We start from the raw sequence: 23,589 nt of genomic DNA, 5'->3' as shown, positions 1-23,589 counted from the left end.
TTACTCGACTTGAAAATCCTCAAATAGTGTTGAGAAAAACAAAAGTTGGCCAGCTGGAGAGATGGCCACAGCAAAATCGTTCAATTGACGAATCCACCCTTCTCTGGGCGCGGCCGGGAGAGGCTGCAGGGGGCGCCCTGCTCGATCCTGCCCCCGTCCCCCGCCTCCCCCCCACTCCCCGCCCTCCCAGACCACCCCGCGCCCTCCGCGTGCCCTGACCCCTTACGTTCTATCCCGCCTGCCTCCCGCTCCGGAGCTTCAAAAGGCGCTAGGGGGTCACAGGGTTGGAGCTTCTCCCTGAGACCTGTGGCGTGCGCTGGTCCCGTCCATGCCTCAGGAGCAGGTGACCCGACTACTTGAGGCCCCGCCGCTGGCGGAGCCGCCCGCTACTCAGGCGGAGGTGGGAACCAAGGAAGGTCCTGTGGGGCAACCCATGGAGAGCGACCGCGGGAGCCCCCCGGCTGAGGCGCTCTGGGCGGCGACCGAGCCCCCACAGCGGCCGCCGTCGCCGGGAGATGCGAGGCCGGCTGGGCCGGGGAAGCCAGACGGGGCGGCCGCGAGCGTGGGGCGCGGCAGGCGGCCGCGGTGGGCTCTGAGGGCCGTGTACGTCCGCAACGAGAGCCCGCAGGACGGCGCGGCCGGCGGTCCTCAGGCGGGAGCGCTCCGGTGCCTCGCCCGAGCCTGCGAGGCCGAGGGCGCCCACCTCAGCCCCGTGCCCTTCGGGGAGCTCGACCTCGGGGAAACGGCCGTGCTCGACGCCTTCCACGAAGCAGGTGAGACGGAAGCCCCCTCCCCGCCATCCCGCTCCGCTCGCTCTCCTTATCTCACACACGCCATTTTAGCACCCGCCCTGACTCTTTCGACGGGAATGCCCGGCCTTTCGGGGAGGAGAGAGTAGGGGTAGCATTATACCTTTTTACAGATGGGAAAACAAAGGCCACCGGTATTTAGACCTCTTTGTGCGTCAGTTTCCTTTAACACCAGGTGACCCAAGAAACAGCTAATACGTAACCCAGACAATGCCGCCCTTCCCTCCCCACCGGTTATCCACCTTTTACTTTCTCACCCGTGCGTGTCCTTTACAGCAGCGGCTTCCAACCCTGGTTACACATTAGAATCTCCTGGGGAGCTTCTAGAGCTCCCGAAGCCGGACTGATAGGACTTTATTTTCAGCCACAGTCAGCATTGGTGTGTTGCGGTTGCGAGGTGGGGGGGGGGGGCTCTTAGAAATGCCCTAGTGTTCTTTTTGCACACTTTAATTCCTGCCCCCAACACCAGTGTGGCAGACTTTTGCTTCATAATGTACAAGCATTCAAGAATGGAATACTACATCTCTAAGCGTGACAAGTGTGCCCTAACCTAGCCTTAAAATCGGTACTTTTGGTTGACAAGAGTTTTTCCAAGTGTGGAATGGACTGTTGCTTAGCTCTTTTCCTTACCAGCCCTGTGGCATCTATGCGGCAAGCCTCTGGCACTTGGGTGATATACATAATCATAGTGTGACGGTAATTACCTGGGTGTCCTTGTGCCTTCATTCCTCCACTGGTTAAAAGGAAGTAATAGTGCCTACCCTAAACCTAGAAGCATGTGGGAGGATGATTGGCGAATTTCTGTAATATACCTGCCACACCATGCTGCAGAAGCAAGCTAAGTTTATCACCATTCATCCTTTGCCTAGGGAACACCGCTGTTTTCTGCAGAGCAAATCCTCGCCAGCTGGAAGGGGGCAGGGTGTGAGGTTTGTTCAAATAAGTGGCAGCTGGGCCCATGGAAAACAGTCTGTTGACATTTTCTGACCACTCTGAGTATACTGTTCAGCACATCTTTTTAGAAAAGTTTTACCAGAGCTCACTTCACCTGGAACCATTTGGTTTTCTCGACTTCTCCTCATTCTCCTCTGAAATTGGAATTTGAACACTCTTTTATGAATGGTTAAATATCCCTTTTACCATTAGTTACAACTGTGGCCCTCTCACTGCTGGTGCTAACTCTGAAAAATTAGTGTGCAGTGGCTTTGCTTCTCTGGAGAGAGAGTGTGTGTGTGGGTGTTGGTGTGGGGGTGTGTGTGTCTGTGTGTGTGTGTCTGTGTGTGTGTGTCTGTGTGTGTGTGTAACAAGCCTTCATCTACTAACAGGACTCTTCCTTCTGGTTGGTTCAGTCAGTCAGAAATCTTGGGCTTTCAATTCCAAAGCTATACAACAGGCAAGCCACGTTTTCTTGCTCTGTCTGGGTCCAGATTGCCTAGAATTTTCAGCTGTGCCATGCATCTGCTCTGGTTGACCGTGGCCTGATCTTGAATAGATCATTTCCCAGTACATCATTATAACTAAAGTCCTTTTCATAGGCTTCACATAGGTACACACCTCCAATAAGTGGGTTTATGGATTAAACAGGTGACACCCCCTGCCCCCACTCCCACCACCACCTCTCCTGGCTTCCTGATCTGTACCGCTCACAGTTTTTGGATATCTCCACCCAAAAGATACAAATCTGTCACTTTGAATTTTTTTGTAAAAGTTCTAAAACCATGCTGTCCACTATAGTAGCCACTAGCTGCAAGTGGCTATTTACATTTTAACTAGTTAAAATGCTGTAAAATAGGGCCAGTCCCTATTCACACCAGCCATATCTCATGGGCTCGACAGGCGTGAAAAGAAAGCATTTCCCTCATGGGCGAAGGCCCTGTTGGACAGTTCTGTTCTAGATAAGTGTTTTTCGTGGACAGGAACTGTTTTTTTTCTTTAAAAAAAATTAAGGAATTTTAATTTCTCTCACCTGCTTTCCTGTCCCTTCCTTGTCATTTCTTTGCTATGTTTTGTATCAGTGCAAGATACACATATTGGGTGCTCTAATGTTTGCATCTGTGATAAAAATTAATGGAGTTTTATTTGGAAAAGAAAAGTTAAAATTTTGGGAAAGAAAGAGAAGGAAGGTAAAACAGATTTCATAATTTTTGAAGAGAGTACCATTAGCTGCTCTTCTCCCACACCAAAGCAAACCAAATAAATTTATTATCAAGCACAATTGGGGAAAGGAGCCTCAGGAATCTTCCTGATTATGGAAATAAAATGGAAATTTAATAAAGTAAGACTGACATATTGGGAGTAGTATCAGTCAGATTCTTTCCTGTATTTATTTGCTACAGTGGGACAGTATCCACATATACTGGGGAGAGGGGCAGTGGAGATTTTTATCAAGCCCCCTCCTTTTCTTTGAAGGAATTTTCCTTAAAATTCCAGAAAACATTTGTTTACTATCCAGAATATTGTTTACATTTCCTTCACTATTGACTCAGCAAAACCCAAAGAGTAGATAATGTTAATTCTGAAGACAGATATCCCTCAAGGGAATATCTCTGCCTCTGGTTCTAAATGCTATAAACTCTCCTTAGTTCAGGCTTAATTCCATTAAGAATTGCATTCTTCACTCCTTAGGCATTAGTCTGAGGTTTGCTCTGCCAACCCTTTCTTCATAGATGGTGGAAATTAATACTATAAATAAGACCCTGATAATGTCTGGGGTGGTAGTAGCGATTTATATTTATAGGAGCAACTATATTCCAGACATCTTAGAAATATTATTTAGATATTTAGTTAAATTAAACACACATTTATTATTTAGACTGCCAAGTTCTGAGAGGAAAAGTTGTGCATTCTGGTATGAGTTAATAATATTGCAAATATGGCTTATTTTGTTGATCTCTCTCAACCATAGTTTGAGTAAATGAACCAATGAACAAAGAAATGTTGTAGTCCAGTTTGAGTTGTTATATGTATCTCCCTAAATTAAACAACATTTCTTTTATACCCCAAATATGTTCATAATGGTAGTTTCTTAGGAATTATTGGTTCAATGCAGTTGTGTGATAATATTTTGTTATTCAGCAAATTTTGATTGAGAGAGCGCATGACTATGAGCCAAGTAAACTTTTTTAAGAATTCTTTTTAATAATCCTCACCTAAGGATATGTTTATTAATTTTGTAGAGGTGGGGAGAGAGAGAGAAACATCAATGTGAGAGAGAAACATTGATTGGTTGCTTCCTATACATGCCCCAACCAGGGATTGAACCCACAACCTAGGTATGTGCCCTAACTGGGAATTCAACCCACAACCCCCTGGTGTACAGAATGATGCTCCAACCAACTGAGCCACCCAGCCAGAATGAGCGAAGTACATTTATGATCTTGATTCACTGAACTGCATTTGAACAACTAGATAAATAATTTTAACCAGAGGTCAAAGTGCTTCTGATCCATTCAGAAGTGATTTTGACAATTGAGCCACAGCAATCCGATATTAACTGAACACTTGACTGTTGTATACAGAAAACTATGTGCTGTTGATAACACTTATTGAAGTATAAAAAATATCTTAATGTTAATAAAACATAGTGTTAAATAGATCATTTCATATGCGCAAATACCTTTTTAGATATATATTTTTCAGAGTTTGCAGTGTGTGCTAGCAGTACATGAGGGTCTGATTTTCTCTAAAGTTGTTCACATCTCAAAGGTGACATATGACACAGACTTTTTAGAAGAAGTCATTGTCAGCAGGTCAGAAAAACCTTCTAAGAAATAGGTTTCAAAAAATGCCAAAGGGACTCATGTCAAAGCAGAATGCTTTATAGAAGGGTTGAAGGAAGCTCAAGAAGAACCTCCAAATAATGATGAAAATATTGAGATGATGTATTCAAAGGCTGCCAGGGAACCCAGAGCTGGAACTGTTAAAAGCGTGTGACATCATGGATGATTTTGATGATATTGATACTATTTAAAGTAATGGATGCACCCTAGCTTGTAGTATAATGCTTCGCCTTTTTTTTTTTTTTGCCTTGTTAGCTGGAAGAGCAACATATTCCTGTGAAAGCTAAACTGAGTCAAATCATGCTACACTTAATATTACAAATATTTTACTGTGAGTGGTCTGAAATTAAGCCCAATGAGTCCATTCACCTCAGTGAGTAAACATATTTTGCTTATACATGGCATGTTTCTTTTGGAAAAAACAGGTGGTGGAGACATCTTGATCATACTTACAAAGTTATAAAAATGATTTTTTGATCATTCTTACAAAAAGGATACTGGAAAGCAAAGCATAGGGGATCAGATAGAGATTCCTAATGTCCCTATTGTTCCCACCTGCCTTCCAGTTGAAAATCAATACTGCAAGCAACTAGTATCCACCCAGTGTTGCACTTGGTAAGGATTTGTTGACTTCCTGACACTGAATTGATAGGTTGTCTCCTCCTTATGAAATTGGAAAATTGGATTTAAATGACACTTCACAATGTTCTTTCCACTGACTTGCCCTCAAGTCTGTAAGAAATGAGCAGAAGTAGATGAAGTAAGATCTTAATTATGATTGGAGTTAATAGAGGTGCCTCCTGTCCAGAAAATCTGGGCTCTGTTGTTTTTAGGTAGCTTTTGGATGGCCAGTTGTTGCCACAAATGTAATCAGATTTTTAAAAATGACTTTGGTGGGAAAAATATTCTAAAATCTAGTTTTTTCATTTAGATACCACCAATTTTATATTCATTATTTTTTTCTGCTGGGAGTGGGATTTATAGATAACCTAGAATATATTTAAGACTGGCATGAGCCAGTACAATCACAGAATTACTGTATGGTAAGTCATTTGCCATCATATCATTTTGTTGACTAATGTCCACTTTGGAAATCAGGTACATTAAAACCACACTAGAAAAATTACAGTTTTACTTATAAAACATTTCAAAAAATTGTTCAACATACAGTGTTCAAAAGTATTTAGTGAACTAAAATACAATGCATCATTAATCTTTATTTCACACTAGCATAGTAGAGAGATGATTGCAGTTGATTCTTAAATTGTTTGATGAGCCTTTGATTTTAAATTCAGACACTTTTTTGCTAAAAGTAGATTTTAACAGGAACCTTGGCTTTTTGTGTTCTCTGATGTGGTATCACTTCTGAAAGTTTGTTAAACCAAGATAGGTAGTGGGGGGGGGGTGTTCTTGACCAAGGACAGTGGTTTTTTCCTACGCAGGCTGTCAGTGGAAACTGGAAGGTAATAGTTGTAGGGAGCACAGGGTACATTCGCAAATGAAAATCTGAATTTTATCTCTTTCTTTTCATCTGTGATGTTTGCCTATGATTTAGCTTGATAAATAAACTGTTTGTTCCCAAGTGGCTTGATTTCATAAAGTTAGACAGGAAAGTAGTAAGCTTTATCTGGGAACTAGAGCACAGGACTTGGCTGAGTTCCAGCCCTGACTCAGTTGTTCGCCAGCTGTGTGATCTTAGGCCTGTCTGTCACCCTAATACCTGCCCTGCCTTGTTTCACAAGGTGGTACTGAAATTCAGCTTAGATGTCCATGGAAGTGCTTTGTAAATGGCAAATTGTGATAATTGAAGCTTTTAGGTAATTTATGGTCTCTCTAGGGGAAAAAACCCTCAATTCCTCATATACCTGTTATTTTATCATGTGTAGTATTTCTAAATCTGCTAAATTAGAGGTTCTAAAAATAAACTGGTTAACTATTATCATAGAAATCCTCAACATAAACTTTGTTTACTGGTCTGAGTGACAAATGTCAGTCAAAAATGTCAACTTTGGGTTTGAGGACAGTTTTCCTACTGAACTGGGATTTTTTTTTTTTTTAGTAGCAATATAGATCTGTCCTGTGTTAGGCACCAAAAGCTCTCCATCCCAGAAGACTAAGGAGAGAGGCTCCTTAGCGGAGGGAGTGAGGCCAGTGTATATGTCCCAGCACCGAATGCTGAGAAGGCAAAGGAAGGAAGGAATTTATGTCACTAGACTAAAACTTAATCTACTCAGTGACAAGCTACTCCACAAAGGTGGAGGTTTTCTACGAAAATGACCTGCATAACCTGGGGGCTGCTATCCTTTACCCCTGCCCTCTTCCCTCTCCCATCCCTCTCCTTTGTCTTCTCCACCTGCTTTCTTTACTAACTAAAGGAGTCCCCATGGCTGTGGAATTAGTATCTATGTCACCACTTCTTAATAGCATCCCTAGGAAACACATTCTTTTTAATTTGAGTAGGTTATACAGTCCGGGAAACAATCATATAGGTCAAATGTCTAATTTACTCAGTGGCAGTGTGATTTTTTTTATTCCAAGCAAATGTCTGTGGGGAACAGTTATCTGCGATAAATAATTAGGCTGGGTTATAAAGTGTTTCCTCAGCATATACATTTGTCTTTTCTTGAGCAACCACCTCTAAAGGGTAAATTTGGATATGTTAGTCTCCTGTTTTAAACTCCTCATGATTTTTTTAAATGTTAGATGAGATATTGATACTATGTGTATTTATTTATTTTTCCTTGAATTCTCATCTTTTAGCGATACATGATAAAATATTTAGGGAGAAAATAATATGCTGTCTGGGATTTGCTTCAAAATAATGTGGAAGTGGGTGGTGTGGATGGCAATAGAGATGAAACAAGGAAGCTGGCTGTCAGTTGATAATTGTTGAGGGAGTTGAAGGGGGTTCAGGGGTTTCATTATATTCTTCTGTCTACTTTTATATATATTTATAATTGTGCATAATAAAAATTGAGGAATAACCCAACCCTATCATATGCTTCCCATTGCCACAAGGTAGAGGGCAGTGCTCTTAACATGGCCTTCAGACCCCGTCACCACCTGACCTGTACTGACCCTTCCAGGTTCATTTTCTTGGGTGTTCTGGTCCCATGAAATTATTTGCAGTGGCCCTAACACCTATGCCCCATCTTACATCAGGCCCCTTTCACTTGCTGTCTTCTCTTCCTCCAACACCCTTTCCTTCCCTTTCCTTTCCCCCATCCTCACCCTGATTTGCCTAACTCTTATGGACCCTCAGGTCCCAGGTGACATCACTTTGTCCAGGCTTTCCCTGACTGCTCTCCGGCCAGGGGTGCCATTGTTGCTGTTTCTCTTACTTTAGCCCTCCTCACAGTAATTCTAACCACCATTTCCTTCATGTCACCCCTGTTATTTTTTTTTGAGGAAAGAGATCATGGCTCATTCACACTTGTATCCTTGGTACCCAGCATAATAATACCTGGCATATAGCAAGCATCCAGCCCATAAATTGGAGAATAAAAGGCCCACCCAGGGTTTATTGGCACTTGGACCCAGGTCCCAGTGCCTCTGAGCAGAGCCAGCTATGCCTTGTGCTCATGTGACTTTTGCATGACACCTTGTTTCTTCACACTCAATTCACTTAGCTTCTGTTCTGTTTCATTGGAATTTTCAGTGACTCCCTGTGAGTCACAGCAGTGTGAATATAAGTTTGGACATTACTTTCCAAAATCTCTGCATGTGGTAGAGAAGATCCAGTCAAACTTAGAACTTTTATGCACTCTTGAAAATGACAAACTTTGGAATGGTGTCCAATATTCCTGGGAATATTTAAATATGTTCCATATTGATGTGAGATGTCACTCCCCTCTTTTTGAGTAGGTCTTGCTAGGGCACAACTCCAGGGGCATTTGAGCTACAGTGTCAAGTTGATGGCAGACATGTGATCCAGGATCATCACATAGGAATGTTCATTACAGCAGTTTGAAATAGGAAAAAAAATGAACAAAATGTCTCTAGGCAGGATGTATAAAGACATTGCTGTCTAGTCATCATACAATGGAACGCTGTGCTGAAGTGGAAATACGAGACTTAGAGCTAGACATACAAGTTGGTGGTCTCACACCAAAAACAGCGAGCTGAAGAATACAAATGATGTGATACTATTTATGTAAAGTTTAAAAATGTGCAAAACTAAACAATGTACTGTTCAGGGAGTCATATATTATAATGTTTAACATGCATATATATATAAATGGCTACATACAGGAGACTGGTAAATACAGAGATCAGAACAAAGGTGTTCTGGGGCAGGAGGGAGGGGCTGTGACTGGGAAGAGGCACATGGAATGGAGCTCCAACAGTACAGATGATGCTCTGCATCTTGGGCTGCATGGTGGGTGTGTGGTTTTTCATTTCATTTTACCTTACACTTTGTATATAAGCTAAATATATTCATTGGTTATGACATATTTCCTAATAAAAATACATTGAAAATAAATCCCCCAGCAATTTTTAAGTGATGCTACATTCCCGGCACTTTGAAGACAGAAGAGTTTTTGGGTGTTTAAAAAATTCTTGTTGCTTTTCTTCCAGAGTTCATGGAGTACATAATTTTAATCAAATCATTCCTCACTTGTGCTTTACCTACAAGGCTCGTGGTAGAAATACAAACTGCAGCAGCTCCCCATTGGTGATCATCAGAGAGTAGATTAAGTAGACAGATCACCTCTCTCACCCACACCTTTTCCTCTCCTTGTTCATCTCAGATATTGCTGTGGTGGATATGAGTGATATCTCCAAACAGCCTTCACTTTTCTACCATCTTGGAGTTCGAGAAAGCTTCAACATGGCAAATAACGTGGTCCTGTACTATGACACCGACACCGACACTGCTCTTTCATTGAAGGTAAAGGGCATGGTTCACCTTCTCCTGAATACTTCATTTTGGGAAAGCTTTATTATATGTTCAGTTGAAACAATAAAGACTTCCTTGTGCAATTCCTTCCTTCCCATCACAGGTTCTAGACTTCCTGGCTGCTGTGTGAGCATATGTGCTACAGATGTGCTTTTACAGACAATCCGAATGTTTCCAGGCTCATTGGAGAAGCAAAGCCCAAAACTCCTGTTAGTGTCCTTTGAAGCAAACACACCACTCTGAATCCTTTCATGGGCAATTTGATCCAAATCTACACATTAAAAAAATTATTGCTCAATTTGGATAATAAGACAGCATTTAATAGTTACCAAAAAGTTTTGGCATAGATATAATCAGTATTTGTTATTTTTCCCTCAGTTTAAAGCAGAGTAAAACTGAAAACTTGTGTGTTTAGGCACAACTCAGTAATGATTGAGAATTTTTAAATGTATTTTTGTGGCTTTTATGCAAATGCTTTTTTTGGATAACATAGTCACTTAAAAAAAAAATCCTTGCCCAAGGATATGCCTTTTTAAAATGATTTAAGAGTGAGAGGAAGTGGGGCAGGGAGGGAAAGAGAAAGAAACGTTGATGTGAGAGAGAAACATTGATCAGTTGCCTCCCATACATGCCCTGACTGGGTATGTGCTCTGACTGGGAATTGAACCTGAAACCTTTTGGTATACAGGATGACACTCCAACCAACTGAGCCATCTAGCCAGGGCAACTATAACACAGTACTTTTAAAAAATGCTCATATTTGTAAAATGTGAATGCCTAAGGTGAGTTGTTACAAAATACAGCTAATACATAAATATTGTTGAATATCTTAGTGTTGGTCAGATAGTCCTGATCTGTGTTAAGTCATTTCAGGAATAAAACCTTAGTTTGTGGGCAGCAGTGTTACTCAACCTTGACTACACTTTAGAATCACTTGGAGTGCTTGTAAATATCCCAGTACCGAGGCCATACCCCAGATCAATTACATTACAGTCTTGAGGGAGCTCTTTGTAACTTCCCAATTGTGCAGCTAGAGGTGAGAACCAGTGGTTCAGAATTAGCTTTCATGGACATCATAATTTTGTGATGGCAAAGTTGGATATTTTGTGTTTCTTGAAATTTGATATTAACCAGATTTTTCTGGGTTCCATAATAATTTGGGATTATTTCCTGGTATAAATACCATCTTCTTCAGATGTGTAACCTGTATGTGTTATATATCACATCCACTCTACGTAGGTATGTGCTCTGTAATTAAAGCACAGAGTTGTGTTTTAAGAAGTCATTCATATGACTTTGAAATAAGAAACTTTATTTTAGTGTAGTGTCCATTTACAATAGTTTCTCAACAGTCTACAAACCAATCTAAGTTACTTTAGATACTTATTTCTTCTTTTACTGATTTTCACTAAGGTACTTATGCTTGGAAATAATTAGAATTAGAAAATATGAAAGGGTAGATTAGTAAGTATATTTTGATGAGAAACATGAAATTAGAATGGATTTTTTCCTGATATAATACATTTTTTTCTCAGCTGTGCCTCAGTGAACTTCTCTGGAAAGTCCCATGACCTAGATAAGTTTTAATTTTTAATGATATACAATAATATTTCCTAAAGTGGAAGTGGGTAGTCAATTATATCTGATGCCAGAAGAAGCATTCCGCACTTGTTGTCAGAAAATAGAAATCTCAGAACATGTAAAAAATGTTTTATGGGGCAGCTCCAATTTTTATACACACACACACACACACACACACACACACACACATATTTATATTTGTTTTTGGCAAATGTTGGCTTGTGGTACCTAAATGATACAATCAAAGGCTGCACAAATATTCTAAGTTAACTGACTAAAATTGTTGTCATTGAGTTTGAAAATTTCTAGACAACTATAGTAAGGGGTCAGGAATCCTACCAGTGACACCTCTTCCATAGGAAAGCTGTCTGTGGGGGTGGCCTGCAGCCTTCACGTTGATGAGTCAAGAAGTGGTTCAGATATGAGAATACCATGGTGCTTCCCATGTACTTCCTTGCTGTCACTGATGTTCCTCACAGGGAAGTTGTAGGGCATTCAGAATCCCAAACTTGAATCTCAAACTCTCTTGGGACAAAAGCATTACCATTGCTATGGGAAAATTCTTATAACCATATATGCTCCCCAGTAGTTCAAAAGCTAACCAATTATAAATATTTCTTAGAAATTTTATAATTCTCGGAGGCTCATTTTATTTGAAGTTTTGTGCAGGGGAGGTTTCAAATGATTTATTCTGGATGATGGGGTGGGACAAATTACTTACTGAAATTAACTGCTTTAGAAAAACACTATGTTCAGTTTATCTTTTTCTTTTCAGGATATGGTAACTCAAAAAAACACAGTAAGTATTTTCAGATTTTTTATTGTATTTTTTAAATTTTTTTATTCATTTTTATTCTATTACAGTTGTCTCACGTTTTCCCCCTTTTCTCTCCTCCACCCATCCCACCCTGCCCTCCTCTCCCACAGTCCATTCTTACTCTGTTGTCCATGTCCATGGGTCATTCATACATGTTTTTTGTTTAGTTCCTTCTCCTTCTTTCCACCATTGTCCTCCTTCCCCATTCCCTCGGGTCACTTTCAGTCTGCTCCATGTTTCCTTGCCTGTGGTTTATTTTGTTCATTAGTTTATTTTGTTGAAGAGATTTCACTTATAGGTGAGATCATATGGTATTTGTCTTTCACCGACTGGCTTATTTCACTTAGTATAATATTCTTCAGTTCCATCCATGTTGTCGTAAAAGGTAGGAGTTCCTTCTATATTTCTTTATTTTTAATGCAGATTGATTTTATTTATTTTTAATGTCAAGATCCATTATAAAATATTAAAAAATAAGTACATTATAAAGTCTCAGCAATCATGACAGCTGCACAGAAATGATCAAGTACATCAATGAAATAAAATGAGCATTCTAGAAACAAACGTATATATATCTTTCTAACAATGTAATATATGATTAAATTGATATTTCAAATCAATGGGGAAAATAAGGCTTATTCAACACATAAGGTGCATGGACCACTATTACTTGAAATACAACAAATAAAGAGCCCTATTTCATGCATTATACAGCAAATATTCAGGTGAGTTAAAAATCAGTACGTAAAAATCTAAGGAGTTTTAGGAGAAAATACAAAATAATACTTTTCTTACCCTGAAGTAACATATTCAAACCCAGAAGCTATAAAGTAAAATACTGACAATATGACTATATTAAACGTTGAAGACTACAAAGTAATATACATATAAAAAAAGTTAAAGGGCAAGTAATAGAATAGGAAACACATCTATAAAAGGGTTAATAGTTGTTTGGTTTCTTTTTTTGGGGGGGGAAAATTCTGCAATCATTTAATCAAAAAATGGATAAAGAATACCAACAAGTCATTTGAAGCTTTTTAAAAATAATAGAAATAGGCAAGAAACACACAAAAACTGGTTTAGTTTCAACAAATAATGAAGTAACAATTAACATATCATTGTCACAATCAGATTAATAAGGGTTAAAAATATTGGTAATATCAAGTATTGGTGACTGTGAAAGGAACTGGGCATTCATAGACACTTTTCATCTTCTTAAAGCAGTCCCTTTAGCATATTTTGCAGTGCTGGTTTGCTGGAGATGTATTCTTTTAGCCTTCTTTTATCTGAGAAGCTCTTTATTTCTCCTCCCATTTTAATTGAGAGCCTTGCTTGGTAGAGCAGTCTTGGTTGTAGGCCTTTGTTTTTCATGACTAGGAGTATTTCTTGCCATTCCCTTCTGGGTTGCAGTGTTTCTGTGGAGAAGTCAGCTGCTGGTCATATCAGGGCTCCCTTATATGTTACTACCTCTTTCTCCCTTGCTGCCTTTAGGATTCTGTTTGTCTTTGATAGTTGCCATTTTAATGATGATGTGTCTTGGAGTGGGCCTCATTGGGGTCCTCTTGAATGGGACCCTCTGTGCTTCCTGGACTTGTGTGACTTTTTTCTCTCCTCCAATTAGGGAAGTTTTCCATTGTTACTTTTTCAAACAGGTCCTCTATCCCTTCCTCATCCTCTTCTCCTTCTGGTATCCCTATTATACGGATATTATTACATTTCAGGTTGTCCTGCATTTCCCTCAATGCCTCTTCATTCTTTTTGAGTCTTTTTTTATTTTCTTGCTCTTTCTGGGAGCTTTTTTCTACTTTATCTTCCAGCCTGCTGATTTGATCCTCTGCTTCATCTAGCCTGCTTTGGATTCCTTCTACTGTGTTCTTCAATTCAGAAATCGTATTCTTCATTTCCTCTTGTCTCTTATTGATAGTTTCTATGTCCTTTTTCATGCTGACATAGTTTGCAGTAAGTTCCTCGTAGTTTCCCTGTAGTTCTGAGCTCATTGAGCTTCCTTAGAACCATTGTTTGGAACTCGATATCTGATAGTTTACTTGCCTCTATTTCATTTAGTTGTTTTTGTGGGAATTCCTCCTTTCCCTTTGACTGAAGAGTGTTTCTTTGTGTTCCCATTATCTATGAGACTCTCCTTTTTTGCTTCTGCTTCTTAAATTGATCTGTCTTTATTTCCTGACTTTGTGGTGTGAACTTCTATGGTAGGAGACCACTGTTTTTGTTTTCCTTTTCTTTCTGGATCTGCCTCTTATGATGGCAGATGTTGACCCTGTCTGACCTTAGGCAGTCTGTTTGAGACTTGTAGGAATCTACTCTCTGTGGCTGTGTCCTTCAGCTGTTAATCTAGTCACTCTACACTCAGCAGGTTGGCTTAGACTGGGCGGGGCAGAGTCCCTCCTGGGGGCAGGGTTATTGTGTCCTCTCATGCTGCTGCTGCTCAAGGGAGTGGTCTGCCTCAGCCAGATGGTTGCTGCTGCACGGGGGATGAGTCAGCACCAGGATCCCACTGGCTACTCTCTGTTTTCTCCCTAAAGTCCCCTTCCCCAGTCTCTCCTCAGGCATCTGCAGCCCACTCTGCCCCTGCTGTTGCCGGAGCCCAGGGTAAGTGGCTGCAAACAAAAATTTGCGTAGACCCTTTAAACAGCTCTTTACATCCTCAGCCATCCATCTCCAGCAGAGAGCAACCTTGCCGCTTTTCGCAGCTGGCTGTTACCTGTGTACTTTTTGGGCTCAGTGCTGTAGCCTGAGATCCCCGCTTATGGTTTAGACCTCACTCATCTCAGGGGGATCCAATTGGCCATTTCAATATCCTTCTGGTGCTGCCACCCATGGGTGCCCCACCCCCATTCTCAAGTCTCTCCCGCACTCCTTAACAGTTTGGCTGTGCTAAAGCTGATTCTTCTGTCTGTCCAAGGTTAAAAGGCTCCTCTCTCGTTTTTGTTCAGTTGTTTTTTTCCAGGTGATTTTCCACAATTTAGTTGTAATTCCAGGTTGGTCCTGTGAGGAGATCAGTGTGACTTCCACTTACTCCTCTGCCATCTTGATTCTCTAGTAGTTTCAGATTTTTAACTTCGTAAATATAAATGCATAAACTGATTGCCTGACAATCCCACAGGTAGAAGAGTGATTTCTGATTGTGTCTGTTGGTTGTGTTTCTAAGGGGGATAGCTAGAACCCCCTGTCCCTCAAGTTGCCAACTAGCTCCAGCCCTACTCAGCCATCCAGGCTGTGGGGCAGAAGGCACGGTTGGACAAGTGCACTTATTCTTTGTTACACACTAGGACTTTGAACCTGGAACCATCAGCCATCTCCTTCTGAGCCGAGTTGGTGTTCCCATGGACCACTCATGTACTTTTTACTTGAAACAGATTCATAGACACAGAGACTGGACTGGTGATTGCTAGAGGGGAAAGGGGTTGGAGGATTGGGTGATATTGGTGAAGGAATTAAGAAGTACAAATTGGTAGTTACAGAATAGTCACAGGGATGTAAAGTGCAGCATAGAGAATATAGTCAATAATAATTGCAATGGCTATGTATGGTGCCAGGTAGATCCTGGAAATATCAGGGAGAAACACTTTATAAAGTATATGATTGTCGAATTGTTCTGTACACCTGAAACCAATACAAAATAATATTGAAAGTAAACTGTAATTGAAAAATTAAAAAATAAAAAAAGCAAAATCATATCCCAGCACTAAAAGAAAAGATTCTTTTTGCTGGAGCCAGTACTTGCCACCAGTTTCCCTAGCAACAGAGGAACATGAACTTATACCCCAGTTAATATGGGGACTTAGCCCAAGTTCCTTGCCTCAGCTGAAAAGAAGTGGGATAGAATTCCACTTCCTTCTCTCCTGTGTATATGCTAAAGTCTCCCAATTTGGCTTAAAAGTTCCTGCAATGCTGTATTGATAATGCCATGTTGATTTGAATTGTATAATGAAACCCTCACTCTAACAACTTTCAAATAAGATCATTTCCTTGTAAATTGTGCCAGGGTTATCCCTCTGAATGCCACCCCAATCTGCCCATCCTTCCCGACCTATGTTTTTGTGGTTTGAAAAATTGTGACCTAGACTAGGAACAGTTCCTTTGTCCCCCCATTTTTGGGGCCATCAGCCTCCTTCCCAGTGGCCCTTCTAAATGGAAAGGCCCTCTTGCCTCTTTTCCTGTTCCTCTTGGAGTTTCCAGACGGAGAAGGAGAAAAGGTCCCAGGAGGAAGAGCTCTCCTGAGGGTGCCCTCCACAGGGGGAGCGAGAGCTTTGCAAGACTTTATCACCTCCATAGCAGGCAACCCCTGCAGCTGTGGGGCTCAGGCTTCTTCTCCACCCAGGCAGAGTATCCTACCTGAGGCAGAGCCTTGACCCTTCTCGAATTCTGAGAATGAAGTTCTAGAAAGAAAACAAGTGGATTACCACTGGAGCCTGGATTTAACAAGCTGGCCTGTAAAATGAGGCATCAGGGTGATTTTTTAATTCCTCTCAGAGGGGGGTGGGTGGAGAAATGTTACTTCATTTTGGCCCTATTACATACTGATACTGTTCATTTATGGTGGGGGGTGTTTCCTATTCTTTCTAGATCTAGATTTCTTAAATTATCTTCCTCATGGGGACAGGGAAGGGGGGTCCAGTCAATGGAGACTGGGCCTGAGGCCAGGAGACACAGGTTGTAGTTCATCCCTGTCTCTAACGAACTTTAGGCAGTCACTCTACCCATCCCCCACCCCAGTCATAGTGTCCTCATCAGTAAAATGAGAAGGTTGAATTCTCTCATTTTGTTTATAACTTCCAGCATTTAATGTCTGTCATTCCATATTTATTGCACAGGTGAAAAGACATAACTTGGATTTAATGCAAGGAATGTCTAGGAAATAGTCCTTAAAACAAGAATTAAATTAAAGGCAAGGTGCAAGAAAGAAAACTCTTCCCATCCTGACTGTAGGATATGTCAGGGTCTAGAACTATTCTTGTCCTCCAGGAGACTTAGTGTCATTCTATTAACATTACACTATATACCATCCCTTCTCTAGAACATTCTCCCTCCTAAACACCCAGGAAATCCTTCAGTTCTTGGTAATTCTAATTATACTGTGGCACCATTCTTCCTAAGTTTTTGATTTTTTTAGGAATGAACTTATTCTAAAGGATTTGGCAACTAATCTCTTTGCTAAATTTGGCATTACTTTAGAATTCTGTGCCTGGTGCTGGTTGCCGTGCATGATGGAGTATGAGAAGTTAGAGCATTCAGGAGGACAAAATAAAGGACCAGAGGTGGCTAGAAGGGTAGAAAATAGCACCTAAGAGGAAAGGGTGAAGGGACATGAGCCTTAAGAGGTATTGTTCATGGCAATTTTCAAATATTATCCCTTTTGGAATGTAAAGAGACTGTTATTTCTTCTACTTCAGATGTCATGGAAGTAGGGTGAACTTAGAAAAGACTGGAATCAGCAGAATGGACAGCTCCAAACTAATGGTTATTAAATGTTAAAATAGAATATCAAAGTAAATGAGGTGACTTTTAAAGAGGGTCTTCTCACTTTCCCCCTCCATATGGATTGGAGTAATGCTGCTTGGACAGGGGTCTGAATTTGTGGAACTCCAGAGGTTTGAATCTAATAAAGTTGTGGGTCTGTGATAATTGAACAGCTTTTTAAAAAGGGGATACAACATAGTCATAGGTGGTGAATTAAAAAGTCCTGTGAGTCAGGTGTACAGTATTAAATGCCACACACTGAACATACAGTTGGATGCTTGGAATGATTTATGGATATATGGAAACCAAGATGCTTTGAGATCTCTGTCTTCAGAGAGTCATTTTAAGTTTCCAGAATTAATTTGATGATATATTGAGCTTGACTTAATTTGATAGAGGGATGGTGTACTTAGGGTTCTCCAGAGAAACAAACAATAGGAGATAGAGAAAGAGATGGTGATATTTATTATGAGGAATTACCTAATATAATTATGGATGCTGAGAAGTCCCATAATTTGCCACCTGCAGGCTGGAGACCCAGGAAAGCAGGTGATATGATTCAGTCCAAGGCTGAAGACCTGAGAAACAGGTCACTGATGCTGTAAATCCCAGTGTAAGGATCAGAGGAGATGAGATGAAATGTCCCAACTCAAGGTTAGGCAGGACAAAGCAAGGAAATTCCTCTTTCTCTGTCTTTTGTTCTGTGCAGGCCTCAATGGATTGGGTGATGCCCACCCAGAGTGGGGAGGGCAGTCTACTTGAGTGAGTCCACTGACTCAAATGCTGATCTCATCCAGAAGCACTCTCACAGGCACGCCTAGAAATATATTGAATCTGGACCGCCAGTGGCCAGTCTTATTGACACAAAATTAAGTGTCACAGATAGGCATATTTGTTTCTGTTTTTAGGAGCAGTTGGTTTGCAGAGATGTAAAGGATGGGAAGCCAATCTCTAGGCTTCAGACTGGAGCAGACCTTTAGCCATTCTGTGCTTCTGTTTTTTTGGCAGCACAGTATCACCTTTTGTGCTCATCTTCTTTTCAGATAATGCTCATATTCTTGTGTTTCAGGATTTTTTAAAAACCAGGTATAATTTATATACCATAAAATATAACTATGTACACATAATTCACTTATTTTTAATAAATTAGAGCTGTATAGCCATCACCATAATCCACTTTCCACCCTCAAAAAATAGCTGTTTACAGACAATCTTGTTCTCACCCCCAGTTCCAAGCATCTAATTAGCTTTATGTCTTACAGATTTACCTTTTCAGGACTTTCTGTGTAAATGGAACCACACAATAATGTGGCCTTTTATGTCTAGTTTCTTTCACTTAGCATGATGTTTTTTTTAGGTTCATATGAGGTAGCACGTATCAGTAGTTCTTTCTTTTGTATTGCTGAATAGTATTCTATTGTATAGATATTCCACATTTGGTTTGTCTCTTCCCCAGTTGATGGACATTTAGATTGTTTCCACTGTTTGGTTTTTATGAATAATGTTGCTATAAATACTCAAGTATTAGTCTTTGGGTGGAAATATGTCTTCATTACTCGTGAGTAGATACCTAAGAGTGGAATTCCTGGATCATATGGTAAATATGGGTTTAACTTTTTAAGTAACTACAAAAATGATATCCAAAGTGGCTGTACCATTTTATATTCCCATCAGCAATGAAAGGTCTAGTTTATTCATATCCTCACTAATTGGTATTTTCTGTCTTTTCATTATATGTGCTCTAGGGAATATGAAGTGGTGTCTCATTGTGGTTTTGTGTTTCCCTGGTAACTAATCATGATGAGCATCTTCACGTGTTTATTAACCATTCATAGTCTTTTTTGGTGAAATGTCTATTCAAGTATTTTGCTAACTTTTAATTGTTTTTTTTGTCTTGTTGTGGAGTTGTAAGAGTTATTTGTATATTTTGAAAGCAAGGACCTTATCAGGGATTTTATCAGTTATTTCTATTATGGGTATTAATACCCATACGTAATACAATAGCTCCTGGTATTGTATCTAAGAACTGTTATGCTAACCCATGGTCATGAAGAATTACTCCTATTTTTTCTTTTAAAAGGTTTTATAGTTTTGGTTCATACACTTTGAGATAATTTTTGTATCTGGTATGAGCTATACGAGTACAATTTCTTTCTTTTGCATATGGATATCCAGTTGTCCCAGCAGCATTTCTTATAAAGGCTATTCTTTCCCTGTTGAGAATTGTCTTGGTACCCTTCTCAGAAACAACTGATCATAAATGTAAGGGTTTTTTTCTGGACTTTCAGTTCTAGTCCATTAATCTATATGTTTGCCCTTATACCTGTACCACACAGTTTTGATTACTATAGCTTGACAGTAAGTTTTGAAATTGGGAAATCTGGTTCCCTCAACTTTGTTCTTTTTCCCAAGTTGTTTTAGCCATTTGGGGTGACTAGCATATTTCATATGAATTTGAGAACCTGTTTTTCCATTTCTACAGCAAAGGCCATTGGAATTCTGATAGTGATTGTATTGTATCTGTACATTTCTTGGGTGGTATTGACATCTTAGCAATATAGTTTTTCAACCCAAGAGCACAGGATGTCTTTCCATTTATTTAGGTTCTCTGTAATTTATTTCAGCAATGTTTTGTAGTTTTCAGTGTACAAGTCTTTCAACTTCTTGGTTAAATTTATTTATGGATATTTTATTCTTTTGAGTGCTCTTGTAAATTAAATTGTTTTCTTAATTTTATTTTCAGGATAAAATTTGCAGTTAAATATCTTTCACAAAAATCTTAAACACGTCACATTTTACTTCATAATTCATTATTAAAGTTAAAACATTCATCTTTTGATTATAGTTTCATAAAATAACTTTTTTCATTCATCTTTAATTCTTATGCTATTTTCTATTGCTTTAGAGATAGCAAAGATAGCCACTTTTAGCCATTTTATCACTTCAGAAAATGTGTTCCTATGATGAGAGATAAAGGTTATGCCTTTATGAAAACAAGAGTGAAGTATAGCCAACCCCAAGAGACTGACTATTAAACCTTGGAACTTCTTGGTAGTTTGTGATTAGTGTACATAGTCCACAGATACTCTTTAACTTTGTTTTAATTTTCCTTTGCAAAATATAACCATACCTTAAAAGTTATGGTACATATATTTCACAGGTTGATTTCCTCCTGGAAGTAGCCTGTGAGACTGAGTTTAGTGAACAGATTTAGGTAAGGAGTGCCCTTGGGATCAATGCTGAGGAAGAGGAGGGAAGGAAGCAGGACTGGGCAGAGAGAGAAATCAAGCTGGCATGCTGGCTCAGTGACAGCCTTGGATGGCCCCATGGGGAGCTCTGGAGCTGGAATGGCCTGAGTTGGTCAGGTTTTTATATTCCTTCATCCATCCCTCAGAATAAGGAGTGTGACCTTGGGTAAGGTGCTCTCTGCAACTGAGGCAATTCTTCAAGGGGCTGACAGCAGGGGCTGGTGACTGCAGTGCTCCCAGCAGCTGGGGCAATGTCCTTCTTTGAAGGGGATCTGGATGTGGGCCTCAGTATTCATCATAGTGCAATCAAATCATTTGAGAAATATGTAAGTCATATACACCCCAAGACTAATAAATGTATCTCCAAGGCTAGGAGGCACAGAAAATGTTTTCCGTGGAATTGGTGGGTGATTACCTTGCCAGAGAGGAAACATGGGTATATACAACCTCCCCTGTCCCCTGGAGAAATTACTAGAAGATGAGATATTCCACCCAGTACTTGTAGAAGGAATTGATATAATACACTAGACCTGATTTTCATTTGTCATGTCCTAAAGCCAGAGTTCACAGTTTTTAAAAAAGAGAGTTAAATTTCCAAGCTAGGATCATGTTATTAAAAACACCTTATTAAAAAGCTAATCTGATTCTCTGATCCTTGGACCAGGTGGTTATTTTTTTCTGGAAAGCCAGTGAGATTTAATATAAACTCATTGTTCCAATCAAAATAACTATCTATCTCTGTAATCCTAATGAATTGGAATTTTTTTGAGAAACAGACACTGGCAATATTGGGTGCATTGTTTATAACACTGAAAGTCTTTTACCTGGGTTACAACCACATTTAGGCTTGGAGTTGAGAGCAACAATATCTCCTGGTCCTTCCTACCTGCCTTCTTCACTTCTTCAGTTTGCTATGGCTTGATATCCAGAATGATCAAAGATGATATAGATTGCTTAGGGACATTTTGGTGAAAGGACAGTTAAATTTCTTCTTTCTATATCCTTTGGGTTTTCTGGGTTCAGAATCAGAATTTCTACCACTTTTATTAATTCAAACGAGAAGGCAACCTCCCACAGTAGATGGAGAATTTTATTTTATACATAGAATATGATTTATGTACAAAATCTGCCTTTTGAATATTTATTTAATTGGTGTAGCTCTTTTTAAAAAACTATCTCATCTTAAATTTCCTGTTGAAGTGTTTTTGTCTTTTTTTCGTACACATCTATTCTCTTTTCAATTGGAGTACCCCAGAAGTACGAACCACAAAACTCTTCTCTGTACCTTTTTATCATCACAGCAGTAATGTCACATTTCACAGGGCCAATGTCAGAACCAAAATATAAATATTAAATTTCTATTGCCAATTGAGTAAGTCTTTGGTGTCGCATGATACCCATTTATTTCCTTTACATTGATGTAATTTACATACCATAATAGTCACCGTTCACTCATGTGTATTGGGTATTTTGTTTTGTTTATTATGTCTTTGTTTTTAGTTAAGGATATTTCAGAATTAAGCTGTAATGGCAGTGACAAGAATCTTGGTAACGGAGGTGGAGAACATGATATTTCTCTTGCTCTGTGGATTTCTGTAGGCCAGTTGGTAAACCTTTACCTCTTCGATAAAATGAGATGATTAATTAGGTGATCACTGAGATTCATACCAACCCTGAAATAATTCTCTGTCATTATGATAGCCATTCTGTTGTTTGAACAAAGTAGATGGATGATTGCAGTAGCTCAGTTGGCACTACGTGGCATGTCTTCAGCAGGAATATCTTCATTTACCTTTAAGTGGCAGAATAGCCTCATTATCCAGTTGAAATCATTATTCAGCTTTTGTATATTTGTTCCTTTTATGACCAGATATAGAAAAGTGGCAATGTAGAATGGTACTTGCATTGATCTTTTTAAAAAATACATTTCTCTGATTGCATGTGTGCTGATTTTAAAAATTGTCCTTTAACTGACTAGAGAATTATATCTGTTAAGCTTAAACCTTGTAATCATTTTTTGGAAGAGCATCCCACTTGGATTATCTTTCTTAATAAATTGACTTTGTCACACATAGTCATGTTAAATAATTTTTTTAATTATTGTTCATGCACTCCCTAAGTTTTCTTGGGAACAATTTTCTCTGCTTTTTTAGTTTGTTTTCCCTAAGGATTTGCAGCCCTTTTGCATTATAAAATACAAGTTCCAAAGTACCACATTCTGCAGCAGTCAGTATATGTATTATTCCATAAGTGCTCAGCAATCAGTTTCTCTTGGGTAGTGTGAAACCATGTTCCATCTGGCTTATTTTCCCTTCTTCTGAGTAGGCCATTCGTTGATTGCTTACATGTTTGTATTATTATTTAAAAAATGTTCTCTGGCAGGTCAAGCTGAAAGTCTTATTCTACAGTCTGTTGGGATAAATTCTTACATGTTTTATTTGCTCCAAATAATTAACTTATAAAATTTGTGCTGTTATTGACCAACTTTGCTACATTCTGCTAGCCATAAAGAAAAATATGTGCTGGTGTAAAAGTTACCTATCTTTCCCTTCTTGGGCCCTTGGTCTTCTTGCATAGGAGCCAGCTCAGGGGCAAGTCCTAAGCACCCTTGCTTAGTGGCTGTGATTGAACCTGATGGAAAATTAGGTTGAGACCTTGACACAGTATGCTCTTCTGGGCTGTCCTGGAGAATCTAGGCAGCTGCTCTTAATGGAAATCTTTATATGTGAAGCCCATCGAAGAAACTGATATTTTAGGGCTGGAAGTAGGATGTCCTATATGAAACATCTGCTTAGAGTCCAGAAGGAGCTCTTAGATTTTGAGGGGGCCATAGGACCACTTTATCAGTGTGGAGGTGCCTATGGACCCCTTCTCAGAATATATCTTAAAATGCTTAAATAAATACAAAGGACTACAAAAGAGACCAATTATACTGAAACATAGTTATCAAAATATTTTTAAAGGTGTATATTGTAAT

At 39.6% G+C, this 23,589-nt stretch overlaps 1 protein-coding gene across 1 annotated transcript in view; it reads left to right on the top strand.

The window, feature by feature from the left end:
* Window positions 1-433: 433 nt before the first annotated feature.
* MAP3K15 (mitogen-activated protein kinase kinase kinase 15) overlaps window positions 434-23,589 on the top strand; it is a 99,795-nt gene continuing 76,639 nt past the window's right edge. Inside the window, exons 1-3 of the mRNA XM_054581002.1 lie at window positions 434-773; window positions 9,340-9,479; window positions 11,845-11,868. Coding sequence (XP_054436977.1) covers window positions 434-773; window positions 9,340-9,479; window positions 11,845-11,868 — 504 coding nt within the window. The remainder of the gene's footprint in view (window positions 774-9,339; window positions 9,480-11,844; window positions 11,869-23,589) is intronic.

Source organism: Pteronotus mesoamericanus, unplaced genomic scaffold, assembly GCF_021234165.1.
Source record: "Pteronotus mesoamericanus isolate MK-2021 breed Mesoamerican mustached bat unplaced genomic scaffold, CSHL_Meso_final contig_65, whole genome shotgun sequence".
Lineage (NCBI taxonomy): Eukaryota > Metazoa > Chordata > Mammalia > Chiroptera > Mormoopidae > Pteronotus > Pteronotus mesoamericanus.
This window is presented reverse-complemented; position numbering and strand designations above follow the sequence as displayed.